The 15,729-nt window shown below is 37.6% G+C and overlaps 1 protein-coding gene across 1 annotated transcript; it reads right to left on the reverse strand.

The window, feature by feature from the left end:
* Window positions 1–3,634: 3,634 nt before the first annotated feature.
* On the reverse strand, window positions 3,635–6,143 carry LOC129259499 (mucin-2-like). Its single transcript, XM_054897780.2, has 2 exons — window positions 4,292–6,143; window positions 3,635–3,715 (listed from the first exon to the last, which is right to left on the reverse strand). Exons 1-2 carry the CDS (start codon window positions 6,077–6,079, stop codon window positions 3,635–3,637), a joined length of 1,869 nt encoding a protein of 622 aa, XP_054753755.2. The 5' UTR covers window positions 6,080–6,143.
* Between the last annotated feature and the right edge of the window lie 9,586 nt (window positions 6,144–15,729).

Below are 15,729 nucleotides of genomic sequence, written 5' to 3' on the forward strand. Positions count from 1 at the left end.
ATATCATTTACCGCAAGAAAGGATCACCAGTCGTTCTTAAAGACTCACTTAACTTAGGAACAGCTTTATGAAACGGTCCCTGGTTATTCTTAAAGGGAAGAAACTACCCCTCTCGTTGGCGTTGCGGCGTGCACCTATATGTATAATCCAAGCTATGTGTGAAAGTTTCAAATTTTCATGGTCTCGTCTTTCGGATGGTGTGTTAAAGGTCAGTCGGTCCTTATTGATTAACTTCTTAAAACTCAATTACATACTTGCACACAACACACAAACACACACGCGCTCTCTCCCACATTCTCTCTCTCTGTTAGATTTCGACATGGGGGGGCACTTGTTCTCCTTTCCCCATCCCCGACGGCCATCCATGGTTGGGGTTTTCGTTGTTACCCTCGTTCATACAAGGACTGAAATAGATATCAGGGTGGTGTTTCACAATATTGTTCGAAAGAAAAGAACGATTGTAGACTCTCAGTTTCTAAATCATCTTGATTTCCATTTAAGTTGAGGTCTGACTCCGGCCTTTTCATATTAAAAATCTTGTCGTTAACAAGCACCTGAATGCAAGGTTTATTATTTGTCAAAGTTCGATTAGGATATAGGAGATGGATTCCCCGGCTGACTTGCTACACTGCAAAAACTCCGGTGCTGATTTAACACCAGCCCGGAATCTATATATGTCCACACCAGAGAAGTGTTAAACGACACCAGTTTCGTTTTGGTCTAACACCGGAAAGGTGTTTATACAACATCAATTAGTATTAAAACAGCATCGGTTTGATTAAAAACTGTTGTTGTTTCAACACTTCTCTGGTGTGGACATATATAGATTCCGGGTTGGTGCTAAATCAACACCAGAGTTTTTGCAGTGTAGGGTCTCAGTTATCACAGGAGCAGGCTTCTAGTATTGCGTAACATTGGATTGGCATACAGATGCCATATAAGCACTAGTCGCTTTTTAGAAAACTCAACTAAAACTACCAAGCAAAATATTGATATAAGCTAGAGAGTACAATGTTTTAATTGAGCATGTGAACTGGTAATCAGAAATGCATATCTACAGTGTTCTAAAGAAAAATAGTCTAATGCGAGTCTCTCAACATTTACTTTACAAACTTATTAGGCAATGTAATTCCATAAACATAGGGCTTTTTGACCATATCGGCCAAGAGTTAAGATAAGACAGGGGCAACGCCTAAAGATGTTTATATAGCAAATAATACGGAGGGACACAAATATCTGTTTGCATTCGAAGAAGTATATAATGGGATGATAATGACGGCAATAACATTTATATGATATGATATGATATTATAACACGATTTGTTTATTTTCTGCTTGTAGTCATTAGGCGTAATTTCCTTCGGCAAGAAATTTATCCACATTGTGCTGCACTCGACCCAGGTGAGGTGAATGGGTACCCGGTATGATTTATTCTTTGAACGCTTTAGCGCCTATTAATATGGCGGCTCCGCTACAGCCGGTGTAATAAATAATGATACCAAGTATCAAAGCGCAAGTTGAGTGTATAGGCACATAGTATCTGCGCTATATAAATGGACATATTATCATTATATTATTATTATTATTAGGTAGCTAATTTTACATTTTAGTATTTTCTTACATGTGTTTTTTTCTGAAGGGTGTGGCAACGTCTAAGGCATATGATTATATTATCATACCGCTGCATGTCTGCCTCTTACATACAATCATTTATGATCGTTTCCCCTTATCGTGTTTACATTTACTTTTATCATGGTAACACTGGGCAGTGGGCATATTGTCATGACCAACGACGTCACACAATTTTGTAACAAGAGTAAGTCATAAATATTGTTGACAGTATTATTGATATTAATTAGGGGGGAATTTAGGTGTCACGATAGATAGAGATTTAAAATGGAATATATGTATATCTTGTCAACTACCAGTATCTCGAAAAACGTCGGTGTACTATACTAAATGAAAAATAAAAACATAATTCCACACACTACTCTTGTCACACTATACGATGAGCTACAATATAGTTTGAGCATCTTGTGCAAAAACCAATATTGATAAAATACACTTAGTACAAAAAAAATCATTCGGTTATGTCCAGAATCGCGATATTCATGACAATATATTCCATAAACTAAAGACTATATTCAGTATTTTGACATAAATTCACTTTAAAGTTTACTGCTTATATAATTATGTTCAAATGCGTAAATAATATGCTCCCACATTCATTTCACAATTTTTTAACTAAGAACACATCTTTTCATTCATACCCTACACGTAACTCTTCAAATTTTCATTAAATCAACCCAAATTTGCTTATCGCGCAAATATAGCCTAATGCATACTACGTGTACTATGCAACCCGACGCCACGCGATTTTTTTTTAATGAATCGCATTTTGCAATAAATATGAAAGTTCCAAGAAGTAAGATTATTTCATTTCAAGTTTGGTATAATGTAAGGAATAATGAAATCACAATTTTTCTTTGCTGGAAGCCCTGTGGTCGGGGTAAAGTTTAAATCCGCTTCAAGTCGCAACCGATGATGACGTCATTACAATTTGGATTTGAATTTACTTTTATGGCTCGAACTAGACTGACTTTCGAATTCAAGCAGTCTTACCACTATTCTGAACTCTGATCGCTAAGATTTTATTGGTGTCCATATTAAATGTTATTACAATTTCTTTGAAATTCGGATCATAACGAACCGCATATTGTGCGCCGGGCTCAAGATACCATGGTCGTGATTTATGGGACTCTCTTCCAGAGACAATAAAAAGATGCTCGTCTCCTTTGATTACTTTGCCTTTAGATAATCACTTTTCCCCATACTAAACTGAGCTTAGATTTTTCTCTCTTTGTCGTTTAAATCTTTTTCATGTTCATAACAACTGCATTACCGCACGTTTGCTATTTGTTCTTATATCAATTAATCTATGAGTCTCACAAAGTTGTTTTTTAATGCCAAGCCTTCCGGAATTTAAACACATTTGTTAGCCGTCCTACACAAATATAGCATTGCTTTTCCAGTTACTATGAGCTATAACTACTCACATTGTAATAATATGTAAACCAGTGGTAAATTATGAACGAACATCTCCTTTTAATTTTTGATGAGTGTAATACAAAGCGTCAGTGCTTCTCTATGTGCAATACTTAATTTCTTATGATGAAAATGTGAATAATAAAATTGATAGTAATATAATATTAATAGTAATGATAATAATAATAATAATACAATCTTAGATTAATTATGATAATGAATCAAATAATAAATGGTTATAGAATGATTGTATTTCAAGGATGATTGATTTCACAATAACGTATGTATGTATTATTTACCTCAGGCATGTGATTATTTTTTTTCACGGATTTTGGATTGTGTTTCTAATTCCCGTTTTTCATTATGTTGTAATTTTTATGTATATTTGTGTATTTGCTTTTATGTCTGAAAATCTGTAATTCGGCCTTTGGGCTGCGAATGATTTTTTGTTCGTTTAATGAACCATTTCTATTCTATTATATTCTTACTCATTTAAGGCAAACGTTAAATCGGTGTTATCATCAGAATATTTGAATTAAATTTTCTGTGTCAATGTTTTAGTTTATCATGAAGTAATTCTTCCGTCGATTTAATCACCACCATTAGCTCCACCACCACCATCATCATCATCATCTCCAAGACCTTCATTTTCACCATTGTCACAATCATCCTAATCATCCTCATTGCGGTTCATCTATTGTTTTAAACAGCTATGCATTTTCCGACTACGGAATTGTAAGGGCATGCCCAGACGTTTCATGTTATTCATTTAATAAATAAGAAATCGTTTTAGCTGTTTAGTGTGAGAATATAATACACAGAGAGATGACTTTCAATGTTCTTCATGGAATTTTGACGATCCTCTTTTTCCACAGATATCATTTATGGACCCATATTCACAATACGTGTGCACATACTTAGAGCAGAGTTCGAATGATTATTTATGAAAATAAAGAATGATCCATATTTGTATGTCTGCATCGTAACTACATTGAGTTTCGTGACTAAAACTATGTAATTACTTTATATATTTCTTTCTGTTGAAAACTAATTAACACGAATCGAAATATGTAAGCCATTTTTTCAAGCAATCTGAAGAGGCGACCATTAAGGAGAGAGCGGGCAGAGAGAAGGGGGTGAACGGAAAAGTAGGCCTACTAGAAAACAATAAAGTCCTCGTAAAAGTCCTTGGAAAGGGGATAATTCGATTCAGTAGTAAAAGATTTAAAATATTTAAAAAGCTTACCTCTTCAAGGTCTTTGAGTTCATCATCAACTGTCCTCTTAGTCGTCATTCGAATTTCCGTGGTGGTTTCGACCATGGGTGTTGTTGAACGCATCGTTGACCTCGACGTTGCTTCCTTTCTTGGTGTGGATGCAGAGGCAGTTGTAACCCTTGTCGAAAACATTGCAGTCGTTGCTGAATCAGTGGTAGTCATGGAAGTGGTGGTCGACTGGAAGGTCGTTCTTTTTGGCGGGATTGATGTCGGATAAGCAGTTATCGTTGTTAGGGCGATTGGGGCAGTTGTCTGAGACGTGGTTGTAACTTTTATTGACGTGGATGCAGGTGTGGTAGACCATATTTCTGTGGTAAATGATTCTGTTGTCGTTACATCGGTAGTTGCCGTCGTCGGAACCGTGGTTGTAGCTGTTGTTGTTCTTTCTACAGACGTAGATGCAGACGCAGTGGTCACACCTGTCGAGAATGATTCGGTCGTTCTTGCTTCAGAAGTAGTCATCCTGGTCATCAGGGCCGAGGTTGGTTCTACCGGCGTGGTGACCCCGGTAGATATTGGATTGGTCGATGCTGGTGAAGCAGTAGTGCCGGTGGAGTGGACGGTCGAAAGCGAGGTTGCTTTATCTGGTGTCGTTTCAGATACGGTAGTGAGATCTGTCGTGATTATTGCTTCAGAAGTTGTCATCAGGGCCGAGGTTGATCCTTCTACCGGCGTGGTGACCCCTGTAGATATTGAATTGGTCGATCGTGGAGAAGCAGTGGCGCCGGTGGAGTGGACGGTCGAAAGTGAGGTTGTTTTATCTGGTGTCGCGTCAGATACGGTAGTGAGATCTGTCGTGATGATTGCTTCAGAAGTAGTCATCCGGGCCGAGGTTGATCCTTCTACCGGCGTGGTGACCCCTGTAGATATTGAATTGGTCGATCGTGGAGAAGCAGTGGCGCCGGTGGAGTTGACGGTCGAAAGCGAGGTTGTGTCATCTGGTGTCGCTTCAAATACGGTAGTGAGTTCTGTCGTGGTTGCTTCAGTTGTCTCAAAGGTTTGGTTAACAGTCACGTTGGAGATTCTGGTAGTGACCGGGTTAGATGATTCCTCAACTGTCGTCATAAATGTGTCCGTAGGCATAAAGTCCGTCTCTGAAGTCACCTCAGTAACATAATCCGTTCCACTGGGCAAGCTAGTTGTGGGGATCTCTGTCGTATCAACTGTCACTTTATCCGTTATGATATCAGTGGAATACATCGTCACGATTTCACTGACTATCTCTGTTGTATCGATGGTACTTAATTCAGTTGCGACTTCGGTAACCGTTTGAATTTCAGTGACGAATTCTGTATATGTCTCGGTGTTGTTCATAGTACTCTCCTCTGTTGTGTCGATGGTACTTAATTCAGTTGCGACTTCGGTAACCGTTTGAATTTCAGTGATGAATTCTGTATATGTCTCGGTGGTGTTTATGCTGCTCTCCTCAGTTGCGACCTCAGTGGTATTAATGGTATAATATTCTGTTACAAATTCCGTTACAATTTCAGTCACATTAGTTGCATCCGTTTGGTCGGCCATTGTTTCTAACGAACCCGAAGTCGCTGTAATTGCCTCGGTTGAGTTGCCATATAGCGTTGTGACCGCAGGCTCGGAGTTGGGTTTTAAGTTTGTTATATCACGTGTTGCTGCTCCTTGTGTTGATACTGTTCCTGGGCTAGTAACTGCGTTTGTTAAATCCCTTGAAAGAATTGATAATGTTATTAATATCAACGCCATTTTAGGAAACGACGCCATTTTCGACACACACATGGACATGTTTTCTTCCAACAATGAACAGTTGCTCGTAGTTTATCCGGAATATGATCTGTCCCATGCACATTATTAGGAGGGCACCGTATTTGAACGATGACCGCGAATGCAAATACTGTCTTAAGACTTCCTTCGTTGCGAACTTCCCCATTTAAAAAAATCGGTCCTACCTCATTCGTCCGACCCAATTACCCCACCCTCGTATGAATGTAAATAATATTGTCTGATAATTCCGTTAAAGTTGAAGCTTCCCATCTTAACGAGCATAATTATCATTCTGTCCCTATTCTGCCTCTCCCATTCTCTACCCCCCCCCCCCGCTCTCCCCCCCCCCCCCTCTTTCTCTTTCTATCATTCTGAACATTATTTTCTCTCACCCGTGTTTATATCACTGTAAAATGTATTGGGTAAAAATTATTACCACCACGAGGGTAATTATGTGTCCAACCAATTTGGGGCAGAATTCTACCCAATGCGGGAAGCATATTGTCAAATAAGGTTAAAAAATAATCAGCAATTACATTAGAATTGGCAAAATTTTCATCACGCTGTATAAATAAAGATGCCCAAATGAAATGCCCAATGTTGGTTGGACACATAATTACCCTCATGGAGCACTTTTACCCAATATTTTTAGAGTGTTCCCTCTTTGTCAAATAACATGAATAACGGGCCTGTCATGCTGCAAGTACAAACAAGAAAGAAATGAGAAAGGGGTGGTGATGAGAAATCGGGATGAGCAATTGCTCCTTCTGTCATTGGAGACGAGGATGAGAGTGACATATGAGGAAAATAAACCCAGTTAATCTGGCTTTTTTCAGACATTCGTAGCATTGGCATATTTAGTCAGACATTTCGAGGGCTAGGGGGCACATGATTGTGTATTTGGAAACATTTCTAAAAAGTTTCGAGCGAGCGGCAATTTTGCCCTATTTGAATTGAAACTTTAATTTTGTACAAGATTTTGATATAACATTCGACAAATGATATCATATTTCACCATTTTGCTTTCCTTTCCTTTTCTTTCTTTTTTAAGGGGGGATATTCGTTGAAGCTGTTGTTGAGGTTTTTTTTGGAGGGGGTATTGTGGAACAATAAAGGGGGAAAGAGCCACCAAGTCACTCTCATCTGCTACAAGAGTGGCTCCGCCCCCTCCCCCTCCCGAGAGGCGTCGAAACTAATGGTGCATGGGTTCCATGACATTTGCTCCGGCGACAAAATAATGCTCCGCTGTGAATTCCACACACAAATGGGATCGCCAACTTCAACCCTGGATTTAACACTATACCCTTATCTTAAACCTAACCCTAAACCTAAAATTAAACCTTATTACAATCCTAACCCTATATCTTCGACGAAATAATGCCTGACGTAATTGTCGCAGAAGCAAATGTCGTGTCACCGATGCATGGCTTTCATGCTCAAATCACGTTTTTCCCCATCGCTCCTAAGTCATGTGGTGAATAAATCCTCAATGATTAATTAAAAATGCAAACAGTCCAGGGGCCGTTTCATAAAGCTGTTCGTAAGTTAAGAGCGACTTTAAGAACGACTGGTGATCCTTTCTTACGCGCTAAACCATCGCCGATTTAATATACCACTTACCGCAAGAAGGGATCACCAGTCGTTCTTAAAGTCGTTCTTAACTTACGAACAGCTTTATGAAACACCCACCGGATATGAATTTTATGACTGTTGGAATGTTGTGTCTTTATTTGCTCTCTATATCATCTGCATAATTCTGCGTTAGTTATCTGTTTGTAAACATAGGCCTATCATCTTGTTAAGCTTACAATAATACCGACAATTGATGAAAAACTGAACGAAGAAATAATCAATCATAACCTTTGAGAGAAGAGACAATGACAGATAGGGATGTTGGATTTCGGTATACTCTTGACCAATGCTTCCACATAGTAAAATTGCTGTTTAAATTTTTTTACAACGCTGTTTACTATATCAACAAGTGTGAAAAATCTTAAACAACAATTTTTTTTTAATTATTTAATTCTCAATAAAATAAGCATGGTTAATTAAAAACTGCTTTAAATCAACTTCTGTAAGGTACACTGCGTTGCATGGGCGGAAATCCCAGGGGACAGGGGGACGCGTCCCCCTACCCAAAATAATAATGGGGACACAATATCAAATGTCCCCCTATTATTTTTGGTCTGTTATGATGGAAAGAAATACATCATTCAAAATCGAAATAAAAAATGTATTTTGGACGAAATGAACTTACATTTTGGGTGATAACTCCCTTATTTTTAGATTGTCAAATTTATTTTTTGGTCGGAATGACCGTACATTTTGGGTGATAACTTTTTTTTTTTTTTTTTTTTTGGCTTTTCAAATTTTCCAGCCCCTGGTCCCCCTACTTTTGGAGAGAGATTTCCGCGGCTTGCTGCGTTGTAAAACTTCAAACATCCTTTTTACTGTCTATAAACCGTAGATCTAAAAGCCATACCTACCCTATCTTTAAACATGCAGGTTTACCTGAGTGCAGACGCAGCACCTATGGAGGGAGGGGAAGGGTGCATAAAATGATCCCCTCCACCCCACCTCCTCCTGTGAAAGCTGTTGTTCCCCTCAGATTTTTTTTTATCTGGGGAAATTGTAAAGAGAGTAATATGCTGTCATATCCTATTCCAGCAGTCAAATGTCCTACAATTCAAATTTCACTCTTTAGAACTTCGAATTGTTCTCACTCGTTCACTCTATACCTATATAAACTATATATGCAAACTTAATTAAAATAGGGCATTTCCTTGACATATCACTCGTACACTAGGCAGGCGGTAATATAGTAAACTAATTAGTATAGGAAGATGCAAAATACAAAGTGAGGTGGGAATTGGGCCACTCCCTCTAATATTTTGGAAATGCTCCCCCCCCCACACACCACTGAACTAGAAATACGTATTTCTAGTTCAGTACCCCACACACACACACGCGCGCGCAGACACCCAAACAAAAAAGAAGAGCAAATAATTATCATGATTATTAGGTGAAGCAAAATGTTGTCTACTTAGTTTCATTGTCATAAAAAAGCTGTATTTTCTCGCTTGAGATCTCTATTCCCTCGCAGACTACGAAATTATACCTTTTTTACCCGTAAGCACGGTAGCTATTGGGGGTGTCACAAATCCCCTTTCTTCCCTAACCGATGTTCATGTTCAAAATAGTAAATTCTCTAGCTTGATAATATAAAATATTATCGATAAGCTCGTTCGCAATTCAGCTACCAACTGAAATTCATTTTTAGGATGAGGGTGGAAAACTAATTTCACTGCAATCCGCGTTGCAATAAATCGGGCAATAAATACTCTGCAGTGCTTGAGGATGCTGTGGACTAGTATAGCGCCCTGAGTATAGGTATAGACGCATGAAATCCGGGTTCAACGGCCACGCCATATCCGGGCGTCATTTGCACCTGACAAAGGTATTGACCCAATTGTGCTGTTTATTCTCGCAATGAAATGGCTAGAAATGATATGGAGGCATTAATGTTACCAAAGTATGCACAGATACCCGATTATCAATTTTATACAGAGATTTTATCTTCATTTTTAAAATTTCATTTCCAGGAATACAATAATAACAGTAAATATGAATACAGGCATTATATGATGAGAATGCCAAATTTCCCTCGAGAAAATATGTAATAAATGTCTTACTCGGCCCAAAACTTCCTCACATAGGACCTATATAAATTCAATGGTTGAGGCTCTTTTTTTAGGGGTGACACCCTCTCCCATTGCCTGTTTTATGCCTACAAAATGCGTGATGATCCCCTGGAACACATCCAGATCACCACAGGGACCTGGGAACGATTTTTTTCAGTGGGGGTGCTGAAATCTCTCCTCAAAGGTGTGGGGGGAGGAAACACACTTGAGTTTTCCATAATTACACACACACACACCTCTAAGGGCATATATATATATATATATACATATATATACAAATATATATGACAGTCACTTCTTAGCTTTCTTCTTATAACAGAACATAGATATATAATAAGATAACTCGAGCGCGAAGCGCGAGCTATTTTTTTTAGGGGGAAATTTCATGTATTTTGTCCTGAAATTGAACATTTTGAGCAATGTTTGTGGTCCTGAACAAGATGCGTATGTAACAAATAATAACTGCGAACGCGACCAGATATTTTTTACATACGCTCTGGTCTGATCGAAAGGGAAGTATTATAAGGACTGTTTGCAGTTACCCATTAAGACGATACATATATCAACAATCAAATAATGCGAGCGCGAAGCGCGTGCTGAAAAAATTGACATTCCGACCTAAATACTGGACATTCTAAGCACTTTGTAATCATGAACAGGATAGGTATATAACTATACAATTGATGCGAGCGCGAAGCGCGAGCGGAAATAAAAATGAGATTTCAGACCTAAATACGGGACATCTTAAGCACTTTCTAATCATGAACAGGATAGGTATATAACTATACGATTGATGCGAGCGCGAAGCGCGAGCGGAAATAAAAATGAGATTTCAGACCTAAAAACCGGAAATCTTAAGCACTTTTCTAATCATGAACAGGATAGGTATATAACTATACAATTGATGCGAGCGCAAAGCGCGAGCGGAAACAAAATTGAGATTTCAGACCTATAACCGGGACATTCTATTCATGTTTTGTAAATCAAGAAAACGATGGTTAATTGGATATATTCTTACATTAATAATGTGAGCGCGAAGCGCGAGCAGAAATTTTTTGATATTCTGATCTGAAACTCCACACTGAATGTAATATGGTTTGAACAGATAAAGAAAAATCAGACGAACATAAGAATATAGATTTGATGAAAATCCGACAAGGAATATCAAAGTTATTGCATTTTAAATATTAGCATTATTCCGGTGAAACAGTTTTAAGCAAGTCTTCATTAATATTCAATGAGCAAACTGATAATGTCATATCCCCACTGTTTTTATATTTTTTATTTAATTATATAAAATTAGGTTTATTCAATATTTTCCCTTCAAGAACCAAAAACAGTTGAATTGACAACTGCTTTAGTCTGTTAGATATTCTGGGCTGCAACTTATTTCATTATAAGGGAGACATATCATTCACACTAGTATGAAAAAAATGAAACAATTTTGATTCCATGTAATAACACAAGAAACAGGATAGTGGGGATGTGACATCTTCAACCCACATGGGTGGAAATCCCAGAGGGGACAGGGGGACGTATCCCCCCTACCAAAAATAGTAGGGGGACACAATATCAAATATCGCCCCTACTATTTTTGGTCTTTCATGGAAAAAAATACGTCACTTCACAATCGAAATAATACCTTTTGGACTAAATGACCTTACATTTTGGGTAAAAACCTTTTTTTTTTTTTGGGGGGGGGGGTTGTCAAATTTTGTTAGGGTTAAAATGACCTTACATTTAGGGTGATAACCCTTTTTTTTTTTTTTTTGCTTGTCAAATTTTCCAGGCACTGGTCCCCCTACCTTTGGGGACAGATTTCCGCCCATGTCAACCCTCCTATTAAATATTCATGACGACATGCATATCACCATTTTCATAAAATATTGTTAAACTTTAGAATTAATTGTTATCAGATTTTCAGCCCGGAGTAGCCCCAAAACAAGCTGCGTATCTGAATAAACATGCGTGCGCGTGTTTAAAGTTAGACCTAGTATCTGGGCATTGTAAATACATTTTTATTATAAAAATCAATAATGCGAGCGCGAAGCGCGATTAGAAAATATATTTCATTCCGATCTGAAAAGGGGTGAATTTAAACACTATTTTAAGTACTGTGTCGGAAAATTCTGAAGTGGGGGGGGGGGGGTTCTACGAAACGTCGTTCATTTCTGTTATTTATGAACTTACCACTAGATTTCCAGGAGGTGCTGCCTATGGAAAATAACACATGCAGCACCCCCAAATTGTCGGGGTGCTTCACCCCCAGCTACCCCGCTTCCTAGGTCCATGGATCACCACCCGTGCGAGCTCATCGAGCGAATTTATCGTTTACTTGACATAAGTTTTGAAGAAAAAAAAACGATTTTAGGCACTTTAAAACTGGTCAAAAGAGGGCGCGATAACAAAATGATCAATCGAGTGTATTTATGAGAAATAGTTGGGGCAATACTGTGATAAGTAAATACATCTGGGCCCCGTTGCAGAAAGGTTACTATTATGGTAACTATAACATGGTAACAATGCTCATCAGCCAATCAAAATCAAGGATTCTATGAAAGATACCATTGGATAGCAAAGTTATCATAATGGTAACTTTTATGCAACGGGGTCCAGGGTGCTAGACCAAGGGATATACTTCGCAATATCATACAGAATCATCAGCATAAAGGCATCTATCAGGAGTGCATTTTGTGGCGGGGGTCACTAACTTTTGTTTGGAGTACAAATCTCTCTCACACACACACACACCCTCACACACCCATATATATATACAGTGCGTACCCCCCCCCCCCCAAAAAAAAAAAAAAAAAAAAAAAAAAACTATTATACACTTTTGAAATGGCTGCCAAATAAAAAATATATCACTTTTGGGAAAAAACTCTTACATAATAACATGGAAAGCCAATAAAGTCATCTTTCAAAATACACCACAATGTTGGAAAACTATTAATGCTTGAGGGAGCACTGGCCCACTTAAACAAAGGGTATGAAAAATTAGGGTGGGCAGGAATTAGCCTTTTGGTTCTTTCAGTTTTTGAGAGGCGAGTCCCTTGGAACTTGCAAACTTGAGGGTGTTGTGATAAATTAATGGTCATTCATTATCGATTTAAATTGTTAAAGCAAATTTTATGAATTATCAAATTGAAATTCCATGCATGAGTGAGCGTGCATGGCAATCTTTAGTGCAGCATTTTAACTTTACAATGTGGGTCTCAGCAGTGTGTTCATTGGAGTCAGGAGAATAGGAGTAAGAAATGACTTCAGTGGGTGAAGTAAGCTGATGGGAAAAGGGTCAACAGAACGTTTAGCCTCCCTCTTCCGTCCCTCCCCCTCCTGTTGAGATTGAGACTGATTGCTATATTACATGTACGCATTAAGTGCAGAGCCGACTGTCAATTTGATAATAAATTCTTAAAATTAGGTCTTCAACTTTTACCTAATATCAATCATTCAATCAACAATCTGTTAGTAAATCAACTCAATCAATGTGATCAATCATATATTCACTTTTTTTCAATAACTTATCAATCAAACATTCAGTTTTTTCAATAAATCATTTCATAAATCATCATAATTAGTCCGAAGTTCTTAACAATCATTCAATGGAAAAGAAAGACCCATCAACCATAAGTCACTTGGCATTTAAGTTTTAAATACCATCCATCAGGAGAAAGAAAGTGGGTGGAGGGCGGGTCGAGTACATGACATGTAATTTGTAAGAGAACATAAAGGAGAATGCCCCTTTAACCCAGCCTTACCCTATCTCACCCCCTTGCATGTAACAGGTACCATCACATTACTCTGACTCTCACAAGCACACTTGCTAAGATCCACATAATGAACTAAAAATGCTACACTAAAATTACAATTCCTGTTTACTCATTCATTAAATTTCAATTTAGTAACTCATGAAAAAAAAAATTTGCTTAAGAAACCAAAACTGATCTCAATTCATCAGTAATTTAGCACAACACTCTTTAATTTGCAAGTTCCAAAGGACTCACCTCTAAATAAATCTGGAAGGCTAATTCTAATTCCTGCTCACCCTATAGCAAAGGCTAGTCTCTCAAGAGGGGGGGGAAAGGGGTAGAGAGAGGGAGAGAGAGAGAGAGAGAGAGAGAGAGAGAGAGAGAGAGAGGGAGAGAGAGAGTGAGAGAGGGGGGGGGGGTAAGTGTTCTGTTGACCCATATCCCGTCAACCTACTTCCCCCACCTAAGTCATATCCCTGTTCTGACTTACATGAACACATTGCTGCATGAGATCCACTTGAAAAAGCAAAAATTGTATTTCATGTTCACTCATGCATTAAATTTCAATTTAATAATTCCTGAAATTTGCTCTAAAAACCTAAATTGATAATGCTTGAGCATTGATTTATCAAAACACCCTCAACTTTGCAAGTTTCAAGGGACTCGCATCTCAAAAACTGAAAGAAATTGGAAGGCTAATTCCTGCCCACCCTAATTTTCATACCCTTTGTTTCAGTGGGCAGTGCTCGCTCAAGCATGAATAGTTTTCCAACTTGTTGGTGTCATTTGAAAGTTGACCTTATTGGCTTCCATATATGTAAGTGTTTTCCCCCAAAGTGATATATTTTTTATTTGGCAGCCATTTCAAAAGTGTATAGTTTTTTGGGGGGACGCACTGTGTTATATAAATATATATATATATATACACACATTTATGTATAATACACACCTTCACACACACACACACAATGCGTTCCAGAAAAAAAACGAAACTAATTCAAAATATTCTTACGATTATGATCATATTACATTTTCTTCATCAGATGTACATGAATGAAAAGAAGATACGCTTCTCTTTTTTAAATTTGAAGCCAATCTCAATGTTCATAATGCATGCATTATTTAGTTGGAGCATTGGAAAATGGTACTACCCAATTTTTATTTGTACAAAAAAAATAATTTTTTTGAGAGAGTTTTCTGGCTTTTACTGCTATCTATTCAGAAAGACAGTTCATAATTTAAATATCCACCTTATCTTCTTTCGTATGATACCTTAAGCGTAAAATATTACGCATGGTCGAGAAGTAGTTGCATGAAATCTTGTTAAATTTCTACTTTTCCGACGGATCGTTAAAAAACAAAAATTTCGCTTTCCCTACAAAGCAGCAGACAACAGTGAATTTTACTTTATTTATTCAAATAAAATTTTTTTTTCAGCCCCGAATATCCCCTTGAAGAGTATTTTTTTTATATTATGCATTGCACTAGAAAACACAATTGACGAGTTTATACCTATCGTAAACCCCCTATTTTCAAATGAAAATAAAATAGGTATTTATTAAATTAATTTATTCATTAACATTACTCCCTTTGGATGTATCAGATGAATTTCATTTATAACGTAAGTTGACTTTTGTTGTATAGAAATACATGCGCTTTTAAAAATCAGGTTATCAATTATCTGTCTATTTACTCCCAAGGTTGTCATTCACCTATATTAGTCTTCCATTTTCCGAGGCTGTTCCATTTTAGTAAGAAATCATTTTACGATAACATTGAAATTAAATACAAAGATGAAGTCTATTGAAAAAAAAAATGAGTGACGACTTAACTTGCCAAATTTCTCTTTATCTTTTTTTATTCCGTTTGTTGAAAAAGGGGCGTGGTCCTTTTCAAACAAGTATTTTTCTAAAATATTACTCTATATTCAGTCATCACCGGAAACGCGTGTAGGCCTATATCTAAAATAGTTACATGTCGCACTGAGTCAGCAGGAATGTAGCACGCATCTTCCTAAAATATCTTGACGATGCGTCATCAATGATGAGGGAATTCCTAAACAATAATTAACAAAAACAATATCTTTTTGGCAGTTTGCGCCAAGATTTATTTTTGAAGAGCGCCATCAGCCAACGAAGGTAGCACATTCCATTCAAATAATTGATCTGCACATGCGCATTACAATTTTGACGCTGACGCTAGCGATAGCCCAGAAAAA

The sequence above is a fragment of the Lytechinus pictus genome, chromosome 4 (genome assembly GCF_037042905.1).
Source record: "Lytechinus pictus isolate F3 Inbred chromosome 4, Lp3.0, whole genome shotgun sequence".
Classification (NCBI taxonomy): Eukaryota; Metazoa; Echinodermata; class Echinoidea; order Temnopleuroida; family Toxopneustidae; genus Lytechinus; species Lytechinus pictus.

Coding starts and splice junctions, on each gene's coding strand:
- LOC129259499 (XM_054897780.2), bottom strand. CDS start 6,079: ATGTCCATGTGTGTGTCGAAAATGGCGTCGTTTCCTAAAATGGCGTTG. Junction 3,716..4,291: donor AACTCAAAGACCTTGAAGAG/GTAAGCTTTTTA, acceptor GAGGATGATTAG/GATGATTGTGACAATGGTGA.